General features: G+C 55.2%; 2 protein-coding genes across 13 annotated transcripts in view; one reads left to right on the top strand and one right to left on the bottom strand.

The window, feature by feature from the left end:
* Window positions 1-3703, bottom strand: part of PACS2 (phosphofurin acidic cluster sorting protein 2) — a 101787-nt gene extending 98084 nt beyond the window's left edge. Inside the window, exon 1 of one of the 2 annotated variants that reach the window (XM_063793162.1) lies at window positions 3533-3703. The gene's annotated coding sequence lies outside the window, so the exon portion shown is untranslated. The remainder of the gene's footprint in view (window positions 1-3532) is intronic. The other variant, XM_063793161.1, reaches the window with a different exon arrangement.
* The window catches only part of BRF1 (BRF1 RNA polymerase III transcription initiation factor subunit), a 95020-nt gene that overhangs the window by 10945 nt on the left and 63959 nt on the right, over window positions 1-20116 (top strand). For 7 of the 11 annotated variants that reach the window (XM_063793164.1, XM_016926842.4, XM_016926840.4 and 4 more), the window contains exons 1-2: window positions 3691-4084; window positions 19456-19536. In XM_063793164.1, the coding sequence (XP_063649234.1) occupies window positions 3901-4084; window positions 19456-19536 (265 nt within the window). In that variant the 5' untranslated portion in view covers window positions 3691-3900. Of the gene's footprint in view, window positions 1-3690; window positions 4085-14328; window positions 14468-19455; window positions 19537-20116 lie in introns of those variants that run through there. The other 4 variants (XM_063793167.1, XM_063793165.1, XM_063793168.1 and 1 more) reach the window with 2 other exon arrangements.

Below are 20116 nucleotides of genomic sequence, written 5' to 3'. Positions count from 1 at the left end.
TATTTTATTTTATTTATTGTGAGATGGAGTTTCACTCTTGTCGTCCAGGCTGAAGTGCAATGACGCCATCTTGCCTCACCACAACTCCCGCCTCCCAGGTTCAAGCAATTCTCCTGCCTCAGCCTCCCGAGTAGCTGGAACTACAGGCGCCCACCATCACACCTGCTAATTTTTGTATTTTTTGGAAAGATGGGTTTCACCATGTTGGCCAGGATGGTCTTGATCTCTTGACCTCGTGATCTGCCCTCCTCAGCCTCCCAAAGTGCTGGGATTACAGTCCTGAGCCACCGAGCCTGGCTGAAACCACACCCTTTAAACCTCTTACCGTTGTGGGTGTGGTCTTCCCCACCCTCTGCTCCTCTGGCCAATCCTGTCCTGTACAGCCTGACTGTCCTGTACTGCCTGACTGTCCTGCACCGCTGTGGCCTGGGAGGCATGCTGCTCCCTGCACCTGCAGGCACCTCACAGGCTTTGGTGAGGGAGCACACGAAATAACCCCTCTAGTCTGTCAGGTGAGAGCAAGGATCCAGTGGCCACACGGCCTCAGATTGGATTCTGGCTTTGTTACCTACTGGCTATGAGATTTGGGGCTGTCACCCCTCACATCCTCAAGGGCTCCCTCCATAAAATGGAGACAACAGTGTCTGCAAGCTAGTGTTGCCATAAGGATGAAATGTCATCATGGACAGAGAGCATTTTGCATAGAGATCAATAATACATATTTGAAAAATCCCCAACATTTAGAAACAAAACAATACACTTCCTAATAACCCTTGGATCCGGGAGGAAATTAAGAGTGGAGACAATCTTGAGCTGAATGAAAATGAAAACACAGCACATTGAAATGTGCAGGATTCAGCTAAAGTGGTAATTACAGGGAGAATTATAGCAATAAAATGCCTATTTATAAAAGAAAAGAGATCTTAAATCAATGATTTCATCTTTCACCTTAAAAAACTAGGAAAAGGCCAGGCGCGATGGCTCACGCCCGTAGTCCCAGCACTTTGGGAGGGCGAGACAGGTGGATCACGAGGTCAGGAGATCAAGACCATCCTGGCTAACACAGTGAAACCCTGTCTCTACTAAAAATACAAAAAATTAGCCAGGCATGGTGGTGGGCACCTGTAGTCCCAGCTACTTGGGAGGCTGAGGCAGGAGAATGGCATGAACCCGGGAGGTGGAGGTTACAGTGAGCCAAGATCGCACCACTGCATTCCAGCCTGGGTGACAGAGCGAGACTCCACCTCAAAAAACAAAACAAAACAAAAACTAGAAAAAGGGGCCGGGTGCATTGGCTCACGCGTAGAATCTCAACACTTTGGGAGACCAAGACAGGTGGATCACTTGAGGTCAGGAGTTTGGGACCAGCCTGGCCAACATGGTGAAACCCCATCTCTACTAAAAATACAAAAATTAGCTGGGCATGGTGGCACATGCCTGTAATTCCAGCTACTTGGGAGGCTGAAGCGACAGAATCACTTGAACCTGGGAGGTGGAAGTTGCAGTGAGCTGAGATGGCACCACTGAACTCCAGCCTGGGTGTTCTCTATCTCAAAAAAAAAAGAACTAGAGAAAGGGCGGGGAGCAGTGGCTCATGCCTGTAATCCCAGCACTTTGGGAGGACAGGGCGGGGAGCAGTGGCTCATGCCTGTAATCCCAGCACTTTGGGAAGACAAGGCGGGTGGCTCACTTGAGCCCAGGAGTTCCAGACCAGCCTGGGCAAATGAGGCAAAAACCCATCTCTACAAAAAATATTATCTGGGTGTGGTGGCACATGCCTGTAGTTCCAGCTACTCGGGAGGCTGAGGTGGGAGGATCACCTGAGCCCAGGAGGTAGAGTCTGCAGTGAGGCTTGATTACGCTACTGCACTCCACCTTGGGTGACAGAATGAGACACTATCTCAATTTTTAAAAAATGAAGAAACTAGAAAAAGGGAACACATTGAACCAAATTAAGTGGAAAGAAGGATCTAACAAAAATGAGAGCAGAAATTAATGAAATAGGGCCATGCACGGTGGTTCATGCCTGTAATCCCAGCACTTTGGGAGGCTGAAGTGGGCGGATCACCTGAGGTCGGGAGTTCAAGACTGGCCTGACCAACATGGAGAAACCCCGTCTCTACTAAAAATACAACATTAGCCAGGTGTGGTGGTGCATACCTGTAATTCCAGCTACTCGGGAGGCTGAGAGAGGAGAATCGCTTAAACCCAGGAGGCAGAGGTTGCAGTGAGCCGATATCTCGCCACTGCACTCCAGCCTGGGCGACAGAGCAGAGACTCCGTCTCAAAAAGAAAAAAAAAGAAAAAAAAAAAGAGGGTGGGGTCTTCCGCATTTCCTTTTTTCTCTCTTTTTTTTTTGAGACAGAGTTTCACTCTTGTCACCCGTCACCCAGGCTGGAGTGCAATGGCGGGATCTCAGCTCACTGCAACCTCCACCTCTCAGGTTCAAGTGGTTCTCCTGTCTCAGACTCGCGAGTAGCTGGGATTACAGGCGCCCACCACCAAGCCTGGCTAATTTTTTTGTATTTTTAGTGGAGACGGGGTTTCGCCATGTTGGCCAGGCTGGTCTCGAACTCCTCACCTTACGTGATCCGCCTGCCTTGGCCTCCAAAAGTGCTGGGATTACAAGCGTGAGCCACTACGCCTGGTTACGCATTTCTTTTTAGGCTCATTCCTGGGTATGTCACCGGCCCTATGGTGATTGTGAACAGCACCTGCAGATATTTGAGGGCGTGCGCAGCCAGGGTTCCCGCTCTGGGCAGGGGGCACAGCGAGGTGACTCACGGGTAACCACAGGTGGCCACGAATGACTGCTAGAAAGTGGGAATTTTAGGGGAACAGAAAACGGAGAATAGCGGGGCGCACGGGGAGGCTCTGGAACCTGGGCTAGCGGAGCGGCGGACGCCGCAAATGCGGAGGGCGGGGCAGGGTGGCCCCTGGCGGGTGTCTCCACCTCTCCGGCCAGGCCCCCCAGCGCAGCTGCCCTGGCCCCGCCCACCACTCCCAGAGCCCGGGGTTGGGTCCCAGGTCGCCCTCAGGGGCCAAGGCCCCGCCCACCGCGCTCGGCCCCCCACCCCTCGCCTCAAGCCCCGCCCACAGTTCGGGTCCAGACCCAGGCTCCGCCCCCTTCCCCGCCCACAGCTCCAGTTCCCTTCGCAGGCCGTCTCTCCACGGGAGGCCCCGCCCCCCACCCTCAGCCCCGCATCCGGCTCTGAGTCCTCACCCCAGGCCTCGCTCGCCGCTGGAGACCGCGCTCACTATCCGAGGAGGACCCTCCTCTGCCCCGCGTCCAGCTTTAGTCCCCGACTGCGTTCATCGCCAAGGGCCCGCCCACTGCCTTAGGTCGCGTCGCCAGCCTTGGGTCCCGTCGCCAGCCTTGGGTCCCTTCCCCGGCCGCACTCACCGCGAGGCCCCACCCTTAGCTCTAGTCCCCGGTGTCGCCCACCGACGAGGCCCCGCCCCAAACTCCAGTCCCGGGCTGCGCTCACCGCCGTGGCCCCGCCCCCAAGCGCCAGCCCTCGGCTGCGCTCACCGCTAGGCCCCGCTCGGGTTCCGCCGAAGCCCAGCCCCCGCAGGTCGCCCCTCCGACGCCGGCGCGCCGCAAGGGAGGCCAGCTCGCTCGCAGTGGGGAGGTCGCGGCTCCAGTCCTCGCGTCCCCGCCGTGGTCCCGGTGCCTGTCCCATCCCGCGGGCGCGGCCGTTGCGGGCGGCGCGGCCCCGGCGCGCGCGGCGAATCTGCGGCTGCGAATCGGCTGGAGCGGGGCCTCGCGAGAGCGGCGAGGCCTGGGCGACTGGGCCTGGGCGGGCGGCTGGGCCTGGGCGGGCGGCGCGGGCTGCTCCGGAGGCTCGGGTGGCTTGAGAGTCTTGGGAGGCTCCGGGCGCTGCCCGCGCGGTCGCCGGCATGACGGGCCGCGTGTGCCGCGGTTGCGGCGGCACGGACATCGAGCTGGACGCGGCGCGCGGGGACGCGGTGTGCACCGCCTGCGGCTCAGTGCTGGAGGACAACATCATCGTGTCCGAGGTGCAGTTCGTGGAGAGCAGCGGCGGCGGCTCCTCGGCCGTGGGCCAGTTCGTGTCCCTGGACGGTGAGTCCCGCGGGCTGGCGCTGCGCGGATTTCCCGGTGCGGCTTAGGCGGGCTGGAGGCGGTGACGGCGCGGCCGGGACCAGCGCCTCGGTACCGCACGCTCTGTCTGGGCGCGCGCGGTTCTGCACCGTCTGGGCGCGAGTGTGGATCCCCTTGGCGAGAATGTAGACCTCGTTGGCGCGAATGTAGACCTTCTTCGCGCGCCTGTGGACCCCCGTGGCGTGCGTGGACTTCCTCGACACACGCGTGGGCCAGGGCAGCCAGCACAGGGAGGGTTGAAGAGAGCCTGGGGAGCCCAGAAGGCCCCTCAAGCTGCCCCTCACTGTCACTCTCTGTGCCTGCAGTTTTGTTTTCAGCAATGTCTGGTACTTAGAATCCGATTGCTGCTGCCCTTGGCCTTGGTGGTTCCCGGGCGGATGCCCTAGGGCCACTCAGGCTGCTGCAGGCCTCGGAGGGGACGTTTCAGTGATGGGCAGTATTGCGGGCTGGGGATGGACCCCAGCCTGTGGAAGGAGCTGGACTGTGGCCAGTTTCAGGTGGTTGTGAATAGAGCTGCTAAAAGGATTCATTTGCAGCTCTCCGTGTGAACATACGTTTTCATTTCTCTGGGGAACTTAGTTGTATGTGTAACTCTATGGGAAACTGTCATGAACTGTTTTGTGATGTGGCTGTGCCATTACGCATTCTCACCAGTTGCCCCACATCTTCACCAGCACTTGGTGTTGTCAATGTTTTTATTTTGGTTGTTCTAACAGGTGTGTGGCATCTCATCATAGTGGTATTCTGTATTTCTCTACTGGCTAGTGATGTTCAACCTTATTAGGGTGCTTATTTGCCATGCCCGAATCCTCTTTGTTGAAATGTGTGCTCAAGTCTTATTTTTTTATTAATCTTGAGACAGGATCTCACTCTGTGGCCCAGGCTGGTGTGCAATGGCCCAGTCATTGCTCTCTGCAGCCTTGAACTCCTAGGCTCAGGCAATTCTCCTGCCTCAACCTCCTGAGTAGCTGAGACTACAGGTGCATGCTACCACACTGTGATCATTTATTTTATTTTATTTTTAGTAAAGACAAGGTCTGTATGTTGCCCAGGGTGGTCTCAAACTCCTGGGCTCAAGTGATACTCCAGCCTTGGCCTCCCGAATTGCTGGGATTACAGCGTGAGCCACCACACCCTGACTCTCATTTTTTATTTGGGTTGTTTTCTTATTGTTGAGTTTTGGGAGTTCTTTGTGGATTGTAGTTACAAGCCCTTTGTTGTATATGTGATTTTCAAAGCAGAAGTTTTTTTTCTTTTGAGATGGAGTCTTGCTCTGTGGCCCAGGCTGGAGTGCAGTGGCACAATGTCGTTTCACTGCAACCTCTGCCTCCCAGGTTCAAGTGATTCTCGTGCCTCAGCCTCCCAAGTACCTGGGATTACAGGCGTGCGCCACCTCACTTGGCTAATTTTTGTATTTTTAGTAGAGACAGGGTTTCACCATGTTCGTCAGGCTGGTCTTGAACACCTGACCTCAAGTGATCCGCCTGCCTCAGCCTTCCAAAGTGCTGGGATTACAGGCGTGAGCCACCGCACCTGGCCTAAATCTGTGGCCCATCTATGTTTTGTATAAGGTGTGCTTTGTAGGCTGAGGCTCATTGTTTATCTGGAGGTCCCCTTGTTTCAACACCGTTTGTTGAAAGACTGAAGGCCTTTGCTCCCTCGGCTGTGCTCACTGGGCCCCGTCCATGCAGGTCTGTCTCTGGGCCTTGTGTCCTGCCCTGTTGATCAGGTGCCGTTTTCCTTTGTCAGCATCACACGCTTTTTTACTATACCTGTTATATTGTCCTGAAATCAGATATTGTGAGTCCCTCAACCTTTGTTCTTCCTTTTCAAAGTTGTTGTAGCTATTAATTGCCCTTTCTCTTTTTAATTTTAGAGTAAGTTTGTGCATCTCTACAGGTCACATATTCTTACCTGAAATGCTTGGGACCAGAAGTGTTTTGGATACCGGAGTTTTCTGATTTTGGAATATCTGCATTATAATTACTGGTTAAGCATCCCTAATCCAAAAATCTGAAATCTGAAATCTGAGATGCTCCAGTGAGCATTTCCTTTGAGCATCGTGTTGATACTCAAAAAGTTTCATGTTTTGGAGCATTTATTTTTTATTTTATTTTATTTTTTTCTTGAGACGGAGTCTCGCTTTGCTGCCCATGCTGGAGTGCAGTGGCGCTATCTCCGCTCACTGCAAGCTCCGCCTCCCGGCTTCACGCCATTCTCCTGCCTCAGCCTCCCGAGTAGCTGGGACTACAGGAGCCCACTACCATGCCCGGCTAATTGTTTTTGTATTTTTTAGTGGAGACGGGGTTTCACTGTGATAGCCGGGATGGTTTCGATCTCCTGACCTCGTGATCCGCCTGCCTCAGCCTCCCAAAGTGCTGGGATTACCAGCGTGAGCCACTGCGCCCGGCCGTTTTGGAGCATTTATAATCTCAGATTTTTGGATTTGGGATGTTCAACCTGTACAAAAGTCCTGGTGGGGTTTTCATTGGAATTGCATTAAACCTCTTGATAAATTTAGGGAGAGCTGACATTTTTTCTTTCTTTCTCTTTTTTTGAGACAGAGTCTCACTCTGTCACCCAGGCTGAAGTGCAGTGGCGCGATCTCAGCTCACTGCACCCTCCGCCTCCCGAGTTCAAGTGATTCTGCTGCCTCAGCCTTCTGAGTAGCTGGGACTGCAGGCACGCGCCACCACACCCAGCTAATTTTTGTATATTTTTTAGTAGAGATGGGGTTTCACCACATTGGCCAGGCTGGTCTCGAACTCCTGACCTCGTGATCCGCCCTCTTCGGCCTCCCAAAGTGCTGGGATTACAGGTGGGAGCCACCGTGCCCAGCTGACATTTTTTCTATGTTGAATCTTGTAGTCCATGGAACACAGTGTATGTTTGCATTCATTTAGATTTTCTTTGATATAGTCTGTCAGTGTTGGGTAGTTTTCAGCATACAGCTTCTGGACTTTTTTTTTGAGATGGAGTCTCGCTCTGTCACTCAGGCTGGATTGCAGTGGTGCAACCTCAGCTCACTGCAACCTCTGCCTCTTAGGTTCAAGCGATTGTCGTGCCTCAGCCTCCCAAGTAGCTGGGATTACAGGAGCCCACCACCACGCCTGGCTGATTTTTGTATTTTTAGTAGAGACAGGGTTTCACTATGTTGGCCAGGCTGGTCTCGAACTCCTGACCTCAAGTGATCCCCCCACTTCAGCCTCTCAAAGTGCTGGAATTACAGGCATGAGCTGCCGTGCCTGACCCTCTGGACATTTTTTAGATGTGTACTTAAGCTCTATTAGGAGTTATTATAAGTGGAATTTTTTTTTAAATTTAGTTTTCAACTCTTCATTGCTTGTTTATATAAATATGGTTGATTTCTGTGTGTTGTCCTGTTTCCTATGGCTTTGCTAAACTTACTTGTTAGTTCTAAGAGGTTTTTTTTTTTTTCTTTTTTTTTTGAGATGGTGTTTTGCTCTTGTTGCCCAGGCTGGAGTGCAGTGGCACCATCTCGGCTCACTGCAATCTCTGCCTCCCAGGTTCAAGAGATTCTCCTGCCTCAGCCTCCCAAGTAGCTGGGATTACAGGCACCCGCCACCGCACCCAGCTAAGTTTTTTGTTTTTTTTTCTGAGACGGCGTCTTGCTCTGTCACCCAGGCTGGAGTCCAGTGGCACAATCTCGGCTCACCATAAGCTCTGCCTCCCAGGTTCATGCCATTCTCCTGCCTCAGCCTCCCAAGTAGCTGGGATTACAGGCACCCGCCACCGCACCCAGCTAAGTTTTTTGTTTTTTTTTCTGAGACGGCGTCTTGCTCTGTCACCCAGGCTGGAGTCCAGTGGCACAATCTCGGCTCACTGTAAGCTCTGCCTCCCAGGTTCATGCCATTCTCCTGCCTCAGCCTCCTAAGTAGCTGGGATTACAGGCGCCCAGCACCACGCCCGGCTAATTTTTTGTATTTTTAGTAGAGGCGAGGTTACACGGATGGTCTCAATCTCCTGACCTCGTGATCCGCCCACCTCGGCTTCCCAAAGTCCTGGGATTACAGGTGTGAGCTGTTGCACCCAGCCGCAGTTTTTGTATTTTTAGTAGAGACGGGGTTTTGCCATGTTGGCCAGGCAATCCACCCGCCTTGGCCTCCCAAAGTGCTGGGATTACAGGTGTGAGCCACCACACCTGGCCCCTAAGAGTTTTTAATACACTCCTTGAGTTTTTTTTTTTTTTTTTTTTGAGATGGAGTGTTGCTCTGTTGCCCAGGCTGGAGTGCAGTGGCGCAATCTGGGCTCACTGCAACCTCCCCCTCCTGGGTTCAAGCGATTCTCCTGCCTCAGCCTCCTGAGTAGCTGGGATTACATAGGAGCCCACCACCATACCCGGCTGGTTTTTGTATTTGTAGTAGAGATGGGGTTTCACCATGTTGGCGAGGCTGGTCTTGAACTTCTAATCTCAAGTGATACACCTGCCTTGGCCCCTGAAAGTGCTGGGATTACAGGCGTGAGCCACCGCACCCAGCCTTTTTTTTTTTTTCTGGGACAAAGTCTCACTGTTGCCCAGACTGGAGTGCAGTGGTGTGATCACAGGTCCCTGCAGCCTGGAACTCCTGGGTTCAAGAGATCCTTCCACCTGAGACTCCAGAGTAGCTAGGACTACGGGCATGCACTACCATGCCCAGCTAATTAAAAAAAATTTTTTTTGGTGGGGGAGACAGGGTCTAGGGTCTTGCTCAGTCACCCTGGCTGGAGTGCAGTGGTCATGGCTTACTGCAGTCGTAACCCCCTGGGCTCCAGTGACCCTCCCAGCTCAGCCTCCTGAGTTGCTGGTACTACAGGTGCGCCCTACTATACCCAGCTAATTTTTGTATTTTTCTTGTAGAGATGGGGTTTTGCCATGTTGACCAGGCTGGTCTGGAACTCCTGGGCTCAAGTAATTCTCCCGTCTTGGCCTCTCAAAGTTCTAGGATGACAGGTGTGAGCCAACGCCAATTTTTTTTTTTGTAGAGATGTGGTCTTGCTTTGCTGCTCAGGCTGGTCTCGAACTTCTGGCCTCAAGGCATCCTCCCACCTTGGCCTCCCAGAGTGCTGGGATTAGCGGCATGAGCTGCTTTGCTCAGCGCCGGATGTTGTGTTGAGGGTTCTTGCTGATGCTTGCGTGGGATATTGGCCTGTAGTTTTTCCTGTAACGTCCTTGTCTTGGGTATCAGGGTTCTGCTCCTTATGGAATGGGTTGGGAAACGTTTCCTCTTCTATTTTCTGGAAGACATTATGTAGAGTTGGTGTTCTTTCTTTCTGAAATGTTTGGTAGAATTCACCAGCGTAGCCATCTGGTCCCAAAGCTTTCTTAAGATTCTGCACTGTGGTTTCGGCTTCTTTCATCACTGAGGTTCTAGTTATATTTAAGATGCTGTGTTTCACCTGGGGTGAATTAGCCGCTTGTGTTGAGGAATTGGTCCACTTGACCTAGTTGTTGAATTTGCCCAGAGAGTTGTTCGAAGCATTCCCTTATCCTTTTGATATCTGCGGGGTCCACAGTGGCCTCCTTTTTCCTTTCAGATGTTGGTGTTTTGTGTCTTTTTTTCCCTTTGTCTCTCTTGCTAGAAGTTGATCGGTGTTTTTGATCTTTTCTAAGAACTGGCTTGGGCTTCATTGAGTTTTCTCTCCTGCTCTTCCCTCCCCATCGTCTTCCATGCTCATACTCCCTGGGTATCTTCCTAGGACTGCTGGGCACAGAGTTTGCAGCTGTGTCACAGTTGCCAAGACTTGGATGTCTGTTGGGATGATAACAACAGTAATGAAAGCAAGTTGTCATGGCAGCAGACGCAGGGTTTCCCGGGCAGGCACAGTGTTAAGTGCATCCGGGCCTGGTGACAGCGCACTGCCCTCACTGTGCCCTGCCGGGGGAGGGTGGTGGTGTGGAGCAGTGCAGAGCTGGAAGTCTGTCACCCGGGTGCTGTCAGAACACGCTCAGAGCCAGCGCTGTCAGGTGGCCCCAAGACGCCTCTGAGCCCAGGCACACTCTCTCAAGGGAGGGGCAGGCCCAGCAACCAACTGTGGTGGTCCTGGGGGAAGTGCTGCGAGGCGGCAGCTTCTTAGCCCCTGGGGACCGGCGCAGGTGGTGCCTGGGCCGAGAGTGGGGAGGAGGGAGGGGATCTGTTGCTCTGGGCAGCCCCTCTGTCTCCCAGGCAGGCTCTCCAGGTGCCCGCTTGGCATCCTCCCTCCCTCGTCACAGCGGTGATCACAGGGGGCTGGAAACCTTGGTGGCTTCTCAGTTTCCCTGGCACACAAGTAGGCCCCAGCCGCCCCTTCCTCCAGCTTCATCTTGAAAGCTGAGCTTTCTCTCTGAGCTGTCGTTTTCTAGTCCCAAGGCCACTGTCTTTCCTAGGTGTCTTGCCTATTAATTGAGAACTAAGCCTGACACAGCTTCGCAGTTTACTCTGGAATATTTAACTAAGGCATCAGGGCAGGTGACCAGAGGCCTCAGGAGAGTCCCCAGAGGGTCCTGACCTTGGAAGCCAGGCCCCGCGGGGGAAACCACACTGGTGCTCCAGCGTCCCGGGGCACCTGAGCAGAGACTGTGCAGAGAGAAGGGTGGGTGAGGACTGAGGCTCAGCGTGGCTGGAGGGGCCAGGCGGACGGTGGAGTTGGGGGCCGTTGGCAGTGCCCTGAGGAGGCCGTCTGCTCCACTGAGGCAAGGCGGGGCTTCCCTGTGAGCCCACATCAGTGTCCTGCGCTGTGTGTGCCCTGAGGCTTCCCTCTGCCAGCAGGTGATGGTGATGGCGCCCACACACCAGGCATCCCGGGCTCCTGCTTGCAGGGGTCCCTCCTCGTCCTGTGCAAGGAGCAGCACACCTCAGTGTCACCAGAACTTGTGGGGGTGGGGAGCGTTTCCCGTAATCACAACTTTCAGTGGCTTCACAGCTAGAACTTTGAAGCTGGGGTGTCCGTGAGTGCTGCTGTTTTCCGTTTGGGGTCACGATGCAGCCGGACCTACTTTGCGACATGGCTGCATGTCACCTGGCGCTGGCCCTGGAGAGGGACATGGGTGGTGGAGTTGCCCTCGCCTGCTGGGAAGCTCCCTCTGCCTCAGAGAAGGATGTGACCTGCCAGCCTCTCCCTGCGGCCTGGGGTTCTGAGCGTGCGCCTGGCCTCTCCCTCCGGCCTGGGGTTCCGAGCGTGCGCCTGGCCTCTCCCTGCGGCCTGGGGTTCTGTGCGTGCGCCTGGCCTCCTGGCGGGGCTGTAGTCCTGAGGGTGGAAGGCTCCAGGCTTCTGCCTCTGCTCCATGACCCCCAGAACCCTAAGTTGTGGCTGAAGGTGCCTGCTCTCAGGAAACGGGTGAATTCTGTCCCGTTGCCATCTGGGTGAGGGAGGAAGCTGCTGGTTAGCCTGCAGCGTGACACACGTCCTGTTTTCCGTAACCAAATTGTAATCACTACAAAACCAGCTCCTCCACAGTGGCCTGGGGAAGGGGCCTGGGCTTGGGAAGGGCTCTGGACCTGGGGAGGGGATGTGGGCCTGGGAAGGGGTGTGCGCCTGGGAAGGGTCTGCGCCTGAGAAGGGTCTGCGCGTGGGAAGGGGTGTGCGCCTGAGAAGGGTCTGCGCGTGGGAAGGGGTGTGCGCCTGAGAAGGGTCTGCGCGTGGGAAGGGGTGTGCGCATGGGAAGGGTCTGCGCGTGGGAAGGGGTGTGCGCATGGGAAGGGACTGCGCGTGAGAAGGGGTGTGGGCCTGGGAAGGGTCTGCGCGTGGGAAGGGGTGTGCGCCTGGGAAGGGTCTGCGCGTGGGAAGGGGTGTGCGCATGGAAGGGTCTGCGCGTGGGAAGGGGTGTGCGCCTGGGAAGGGTCTGCGCGTGGGAAGGGGTGTGCGCCTGGGAAGGGTCTGCGCGTGGGAAGGGGTGTGCGCCTGGGAAGGGTCTGCGCGTGGGAAGGGGTGTGCGCCTGGGAAGGGTCTGCGCGTGGGAAGGGGTGTGGGCCTGGGAAGGGTCTGCGCGTGGGAAGGGGTGTGCGCCTGGGAAGGGTCTGCGCGTGGGAAGGGGTCTGCGCCTGGGAAGGGTCTGCGCGTGGGAAGGGGTGTGCGCCTGGGAAGGGACTGCGCGTGGGAAGGGGTGTGCGCCTGGGAAGGGTCTGCGCGTGGGAAGGGGTGTGCGCCTGGGAAGGGTCTGCGCGTGGGAAGGGGTGTGCGCCTGGGAAGGGTCTGCGCGTGGGAAGGGGTGTGCGCCTGGGAAGGGTCTGCGCGTGGGAAGGGGTGTGCGCCTGGGAAGGGTCTGCGCGTGGGAAGCGGTGTGCGCCTGGGAAGGGTCTGCGCGTGGGAAGGGGTGTGCGCCTGGGAAGGGTCTGCGCGTGGGAAGGGGTGTGCGCCTGGGAAGGGTCTGCGCGTGGGAAGGGGTGTGCGCCTGGGAAGGGTCTGCGCGTGGGAAGGGGTGTGCGCCTGGGAAGGGTCTGCGCGTGGGAAGGGGTGTGCGCCTGGGAAGGGTCTGCGCGTGGGAAGGGGTGTGCGCCTGGGAAGGGACTGCGCGTGGGAAGGGGTGTGGGCCTGGGAAGGGTCTGCGCGTGGGAAGGGGTGTGCGCCTGGGAAGGGTCTGCGCGTGGGAAGGGGTGTGCGCCTGGGAAGGGTCTGCGCGTGGGAAGGGGTGTGCGCATGGAAGGGTCTGCGCGTGGGAAGGGGTGTGCGCATGGAAGGGTCTGCGCGTGGGAAGGGGTCTGCGCCTGGGAAGGGTCTGCGCGTGGGAAGGGGTGTGCGCCTGGGAAGGGTCTGCGTGTGGGAAGGGGTGTGCGCCTGGGAAGGGTCTGCGCGTGGGAAGGGGTGTGCGCATGGGAAGGGTCTGCGCGTGGGAAGGGGTGTGCGCATGGGAAGGGTCTGCGCGTGGGAAGGGGTGTGCGCCTGGGAAGGGTCTGTGCGTGGGAAGGGGTGTGCGCCTGAGAAGGGTCTGCGCGTGGGAAGGGGTGTGCGCATGGGAAGGGTCTGCGCGTGGGAAGGGGTGTGGGCTGCCGTGCTTGGCCCTGTTTGTCAGTGCTCCTCCCAGATGTCTGATGCTACTGCATCCAGCCCCACCAGTAGGCACACGCCCTGTGTTCCCGGGTCCCCGTCCTCAGCTCTCAGGGATGCACTGCGGTCTGGTCCAGCCTCCTTTGGGCACTCACCTGTGGGACCCCTGAATTCCTCTCCATCCATTACTGCCCAGCCAGCCAGGCCTCCTACAGGTGTCTCCCCTTAAAAGAAGTTTCCAGTCAGGTGTGGTAGCCCATGCTTGTAATCCCAGGATTTTGGGAAACCAAGGTGGGAGGATCACTTGAGGTCAAGAGTTTGAGACCAGCGTTGGCAACATAGTGAAACTGTCTCTACAAAAACTAAAAAAACAAAACAAGAAAAAACCCCAAAATACAAAAATTAGCTGGGCATGGTGGTGGGCGCCTGTAATCCCAGCTACTTGGGAGACTGAGGCATGAGAATCGCTTGAACCCAGGAGGTGGAGGTTGCAGTGAGCCAAGATCGTGCCATTGCACTCCAGCCTGGGCGACAGGAGCGAAACTCTGTCTTGTTTCCAAAAGAACAAACAAAGAAAACAAAAAATAAGAAAACATTAGCTAGGCATGGTGGCGCATGCCTGTGGTCCCACCTATTTGGGAGGCTGAGGTGGGAGGATTCCTTGAGCCCGAGAGGTTGAGGCTGCAGTGAGCCGTGATGGTGCCCCTGCGCTTTAGCCTGGGTGACAGAGTGAGACCTCTTTTTTTTTTCTTTTTGAGATGGAGTGTCTCTCTTGTTGCCCAGGCTGGAGTGCAATGGCGCAATCTCAGCTCACTGCAGCCTCTGCCTCCCGGGTTCAAGCGATTTTCCTGCCTCAGCCTCCCAAGTAGCTGGGATTACAGGCGCACACCACCACGCCCGGCTAATTTTTGTGTTTTTAGTAGAGACAGGGTTTCACCATGTTGGCCAGGCTGGTCTCAAACTCCTGACCTCAGGTGATCCACCCGCCTTGGCCTCCGAAAGTGCTGGGATTACAGGCGTGAGCCACCACGCCCGGCCAGACCCTGTCTCTTAAAAAAAGGAAGTTTCACAGCAGCAACAGAAAGTCTCCAGTTAAAAAAAAAATTTTTTTTGACCGAGTCTTGGCTCACTGCAACCTCCATCTCCTGGGTTCAAGCAGTTCTCCTGCCTCAGCCTCCCGAGTAGCTGGGACTACAGGAGCACACCACCATGCCTGGCTAATTTTTTTTTTTTGTATTTTTTAGTAGAGACGGGGTTTCGCCCTGTTGGCCAGGCTGGTCTTGAACTTCTGACCTCAAGTGACCCACCCACATCGGCCTCCCAAAGTGCCGAGATTACTGTCATGAGCCACTGAGCCCGCCCCCAGTTAAGTTAAATGAGCACGTGAGTATTAAAGGTTATTGCTTTCTCATGTTGGAAGAATCCTGGTGTGAAATGGACAGTGCTGTGCTGTGTCTTTCAGGACGTGGAGGGCCCCTGGCCCGCCTTTCTGTCTGTTCCGCGGTATGGGGTGTTGCTGGCTTTGTCGGAGCTCAGAGGTGCCCCTGCGGCCTCTGGCCCTCCTCTGGCTCTGGCGGAACCGCAGGTCCTCCCTTGCTGTCCACAGGGGGGCAGTCTTGGCCAGGCCCTACAAGACCTGGCCCCTTCCACATGTCAGTTCCAGCTAACGGGAACTAGCACATATTTTTTGTTATAGAAACACGCTATGGAAAATACCAAATGTTTTTAGAAGTAGAGGGCATCCTGGCAGTTTCAGCCAGAGGTGGCACTTTCCTCTTTCATCCTCCCCGTGGGTTAGTGTTCTGAGGTTTCACACTGTCCACATGTGTCCTGTGTGTGTGCCTGCAAGTGTGCACGCACCAGGGTGTGAGGGAAGCAGAAGCCAGGAGGCGCTTCCAGAGCAGGTGCAGCAGCGTGGCCCCAGGGAGGGTGACTGTGGTGTTGGGGGACAGGGAGAACAACACAGGGACAGGAAACAGAGGTCCTGGGGTGTGAGGAGGGTATGGGAGGCTGGAGGGTGCAAGATAGAGTGATGGAGGAGGGAGGGCAGAGGTGGCAGGTGGAGCGTGGAGCTGCTGACACACGCAGCTTTGCAGTGTGCTGTGGTGCAAGCTGATGGGTATGGGTCAAGGAGTGAAGAGATTGCGTAAAACACAACCAGAATCGAAATCATCACTGTAATTTAACGTGGCCTCTCACTGTGGCCCTGTTCTGTCAGAAGCACGCCTGCCGCCCACTGTACCTAGGCAGGGAAACGTGGCTATAATTGAGGCTGTACGGCATCCCCTATTCTTGGAAGGTGGGGCTTCAGGGGCTTTTTATTTATTTGTTTTTGAGATGGAGTTTTGCTCTTGTTGCCCAGGCTGGAGTGCAATGGCGTGATCTCGGCTCACCACAACCTCTGCCTCCCAGGTTCAAGTGATTCTCCCGCTTCAGCCTCCTGAGTAGCTGGGATTACAGGCATGTGCCACCATGCCTGGGTAATTTTGTATTTTTAGTAGACACGGGGTTTCTCCTTGTTGGTTAGGCTGGTCTCGAACTCCCAGCCTCAGGTGATCCAACTGCCTCGGCCTCCCAAAGTGCTGGGGTTATAGGCGTGAGCCACCGCACCCAGCTGGCTCTTTATACTTTGATCATTGTCCTTTTTCTAATGTGGTATTATATGAGTTATTTATTAAAAGCATTATATACACTAATTAGAATATAGTGAGATTTTTCTTTTTCTAAAGTAAAAGTTGGTGAGGGAGCATGTGCTGGAGACCAGCATGCTAGGGGCTACACAGAATGGTGATCTTAATTCGAAAGCTTAGAAAAAACAGGCGGGGCGCGGTGGCTCACGCCTGTAATCCCGGCACTTTGGGAGGCCGAGGTGGGTGGATCACTTGAGGTCGGGAATTCAAGGCCAGCCTGGCCAATGTGGTGAAACCTCATCTCTAGTAAAAATACAAAAATCAGCTGGGCGTGGTGGCACGCACCTGTAGTTCCAGCTACTCAGGAGGCTGAAGCAGGAGAATCGCTTGAACCCGGGAGGCGGAGGTTGCAGTGAGCCGAGATGGCACCACTACACTCCAGCCTGGGCGATAGAGCGAGACTCCGTCTCAAAAAAAAAAAAAAAAGAATACACACTGCTCACAAAACAAAGAACTCTGAGGGAGGGTCGGAGTTGCAGGCACCTGGAGCTCAGCCTGGGGAGGCCTGGGCCAGATTTCTGCAGAATTTAGAATTGGCTCATCAGTGCTGCTCAGAGCCCCCTTATTCCAGGATGGGTCTCCTCTGAGTCCTGTGTTTCTCCCTGGCCTCTCTTCTGGATTCTCATATCAGCAGGCACCTCACTGTGGCCCTGCCGGGTCCTCTCTAGCCCCCACAAGGAGACACCACTGCGACCTGCTCCAGCTTCTGTTTAGTTTATTATTTGTTCAGACAGGTTCTCACCGTGTTGCTCAGGCTGGAGTGCAGTGGTGCATCACAGCTCACTGCAGCCTCCACCTTCTGGACTCAAACGATCTGCCTGCCTCAGCCACCTGAGTAGCTGGGACCACAGGCATGCCCCACCATACCCCGCTCATTTTTTTTTTTGTAGAGATGGGATCTTGCTATGTTGTCCAGGCTGGTCTTGAACTCCTGGGCTCAAGCAGTCTTCCTGCCTCAGCCTCTCAAAGTGCTGTGATTACAGATGTGAGCCACCATGCCTGGCCTGTTCTAGCTTCTTTTTTTTTTTTTTTTTTGAGACAGGGTCTTGCTCTGTCACCCAGACTGGAGTGCAGTGGCACGATCTCAGCTCATTGCAGCCTCGACCTCCCGGGCTCTAGTGATCCTCCAACCTCAGCCTCCTGAGTAGTAGGACCACAAGCAGGTGCCACCACACCCAGCTAATTTTTTTCAGTTTTTTTTTTTGTAGAAATGGGTCTCCCCCCATCCTGGCTAACACAGTGAAACCCCGTCTCTACTAAAAACACAAAAAATTAGCCGGGCGTGGTTGCGGGCACCTGTAGTCCCAGCTACTCGGGAGGCTGAGGCAGGAGAATGGCATGAACCCAGGAGGCAGAGCTTGCAGTGAGCCAAGATCACGCCACTGCACTCCAGCCTGGGTGACAGAGCGAAACTCCGTCTCAAAAAAAAGAAAGAAATGGGTCTCCCCGTGTTGCCCAGGCTGGTATTGAACTCCTGGGTTGAGCGATCTTCCTGCTCCGGCCTCCCAAAGTGTTGGGACCACAGGTGTGAGCCACCATGCCCGGCCACCACTCCAGCTTCTTTTTTACTTTATTTTATTTTTATTTTTATTTTTATTTTTTTGAGACGGAGTCTTGCTCTGTCGCCCAGGCTGGAGTGCAGTGGCACGATCTCTGCTCACTGCAACCTCCACCTCCTGGGTTCAAGTGATTCTCCTGCCTCAGCCTCCTGAGTAGCTGGGATCACAGGCACCCGCCACCATGCCTGGCTAATTTTGTATTTTTAGTAGAGACAGAGTTTCACCATGTTCGCCAAGATGGTCTCGATCTCCTGACCTCGTGATCCACCCACCTCGGCCTCCCAAAGTGCCGGGATTACAGGTGTGGGCCACCGCGCCTGGACCTTCTACAGCTTCTTGAAGGCCACTAGGTTTGTGGCAATTTTTATGGCAGCCACAGAAAACTAGTACATAGATCCCAGTTGTGACAACCTAGGTAGTCTCCAGGCACTGCCCCCGTCCCGGCACCACCTTTGTTGGAGAGGCCTGTGCTCAGTGCCAGTGCCCTGCTGCTGCTGCCGGCCATCCCTGTGGCCACGTTACCCACCAGGAGGCCGGCTCTGGGCCTCAGCCTGAAGGAGGCCCGGGCTTTGCCTCTGCTGCCACCAGGAAAAGCTGAATGCCACCTGACCCTGTTCAGCTCTGAGTTCCCGGACGGGCCCAGTAGCTGCCCCTTGCTCTCTTCAAAACTTTTCTTGGCTGCTCTAGTTCCTTTTTGCTTCCAACTGAACTTTAGAATCATTTTACTGGAGTCTTTAAAGAGTGTTGTTAGTATTTGTTTGGGATTCAGTTACATTCACAGTGAAGCCAGAGGCCGTGCCTGTTCTGCCTTGTCTGTGCTGGTGGCTGCCCCTGGATGACCCTGAGGTCCCTGCCTCATGCTTTCCCTGGAGGGCCTGGCCCCAGGCTCCAGCAATTGGCTTCTGCTTCTGCATCCTATCCTTCCAGTGTCCTCCAACAGGCCCTGCACACTTGCCTTCCCCCAAGTGGCCAAGGTTGTCTGTGCGTCCCCTGATTGCAGCAGCCTCCAGTCCTGTGTCTGTGCTTTGTCACAAATGCATTGGCCCCTGTGCCAGCCACTGAGGGCCGACACTGCGGGGCGGGGGGCACTTTCCAGCTCTCCCCATCTTTGGGCATGCCTGGGGCCTCACCTCACTGTTCTCGTTGGAAGATCAGGCCGCAGCGTTTGGGTTGGTGAACCTGGTGAACAATCCACATGTCCACCGTGCTCATTGGGAAATCAGGCTGCAGCGATCGGGCTGGTGAACCTGGTGAACTATCCAAATGTCCACCTGATGTTTCCAGAGGTACCAGGGCCAGGTCTTAACCCCGAAGCCCTGCAGGGCAGACTGTGGTGGACGTCGTAGGCATGCTGTCAGTTGGCAGAGCTTCAGAGTAGAGTGTCCAGCAGGTTCAGCTGCAGCCTCCCCATGGGTGGGTGGACTGAGGCGTGGGGGCCTTCTGCAGACTGGCTGTTTGCAGTGCCTTGGGGCACATGGGATGGTACCTGCGTCCCCTGCAGTCCAGCAGGGAGGTGGATGTGTTCACATGTGGTCACCATGCAGGAGTGATATCTGAGTGGGCTGGCCTGGGGCAAGGGGGACGGCCAGCCCATGCTGTGTGTGCACCACTTGCAGAGGTTTGGAGGTACATCTGTGTTCTCGCCCGGCAGCCATTTGACAGCGTCCACTCTGGACTTGCAGTGTGTTAGGGACATGGTTAGAAAATTCAGAAAGTGCCTGTAATCCCAGCCGGGTGTGGTGGCGGGCGCCTGTAGTCCCAGCTACTCGGGAGGCTGAGGCAGGAGAATGGCGTGAACCCAGGAGGCAGAGCTTGCAGTGAGTGGAGATGGGGCTACTGCACTCCAGCCTGGGCGACAGAGTGAGACTGTCTCAAAAAAAAAAAAAGAAAATGCGGAAAGTGCAGTTGGCTCACCCTCAACCCTGCTGGCTGGGCAGAGTGAGAGATGCTTCCCCCACTGGGGTTCCTGGCTCAGTGACGGAGGTGTGGGGGGCCGACCTGCTGCTTCCCCCGTGAGTGCTGACCCCCGCTTTGTTCTCACTTTGTGTCTGTGGATGTTAGGAAAGGGTTGTAAATGCAGATCTCCAAGTTTTGGCTGATCTGTCTTTTTTTGTGTTTCCAGGTGCTGGCAAAACCCCGACTCTGGGTGGCGGCTTCCACGTGAATCTGGGGAAGGAGTCGAGAGCGCAGACCCTGCAGAATGGTATTTCCCTCCGCGGATGCTGCTGAGCGTGTGGCGGGTCCCAGAGATGGGGATGGTGGTGCTAGGGTGGAGGGCACTGACTCAGCCATGGACCTCATGGCCTGCCACTTCCTCGTCACCCTGCACGCCCAGCCCAGGCTGCTTTCCAGCAGGAATCGTGCCCTGAGTCCCCTCCTGGATGTCCTGCAGACTCTGCCAGGGCTGCTTGGGGAGAACCCAGTGGATCCCGCAGGATCCACAGCCATTGCTTGATGGCCTCAGTGAGATGGAGGCAGAAATAACACATTTATAGCAGTTGGATATTGTAGTGACATTCTCACTGCGTTTTGTCAAAGTGCCAGTTCACCACAAACTGGAGAAATGTCTGCTGGGTTATTTGTCTTATGATTGAGTTGAAAAAGTTCTTTATGTGTTTTAGGTACAAGTCTTTTATCGGATGTGTGATTTTATATATTTTAGGTACAAGTCGTTGATCAGATGTGTGATTTTATGTGTTTTAGGTACAAGTCTTTTATCGGATGTGTGATTTATAGGACATTTTCAGCCATTTCATGTGTTCTTTTCATTTTCTTTTGTCTTT

This window comes from Pan troglodytes, chromosome 15, assembly GCF_028858775.2.
Source record: "Pan troglodytes isolate AG18354 chromosome 15, NHGRI_mPanTro3-v2.0_pri, whole genome shotgun sequence".
Classification (NCBI taxonomy): domain Eukaryota; kingdom Metazoa; phylum Chordata; class Mammalia; order Primates; family Hominidae; genus Pan; species Pan troglodytes.
This window is presented reverse-complemented; position numbering and strand designations above follow the sequence as displayed.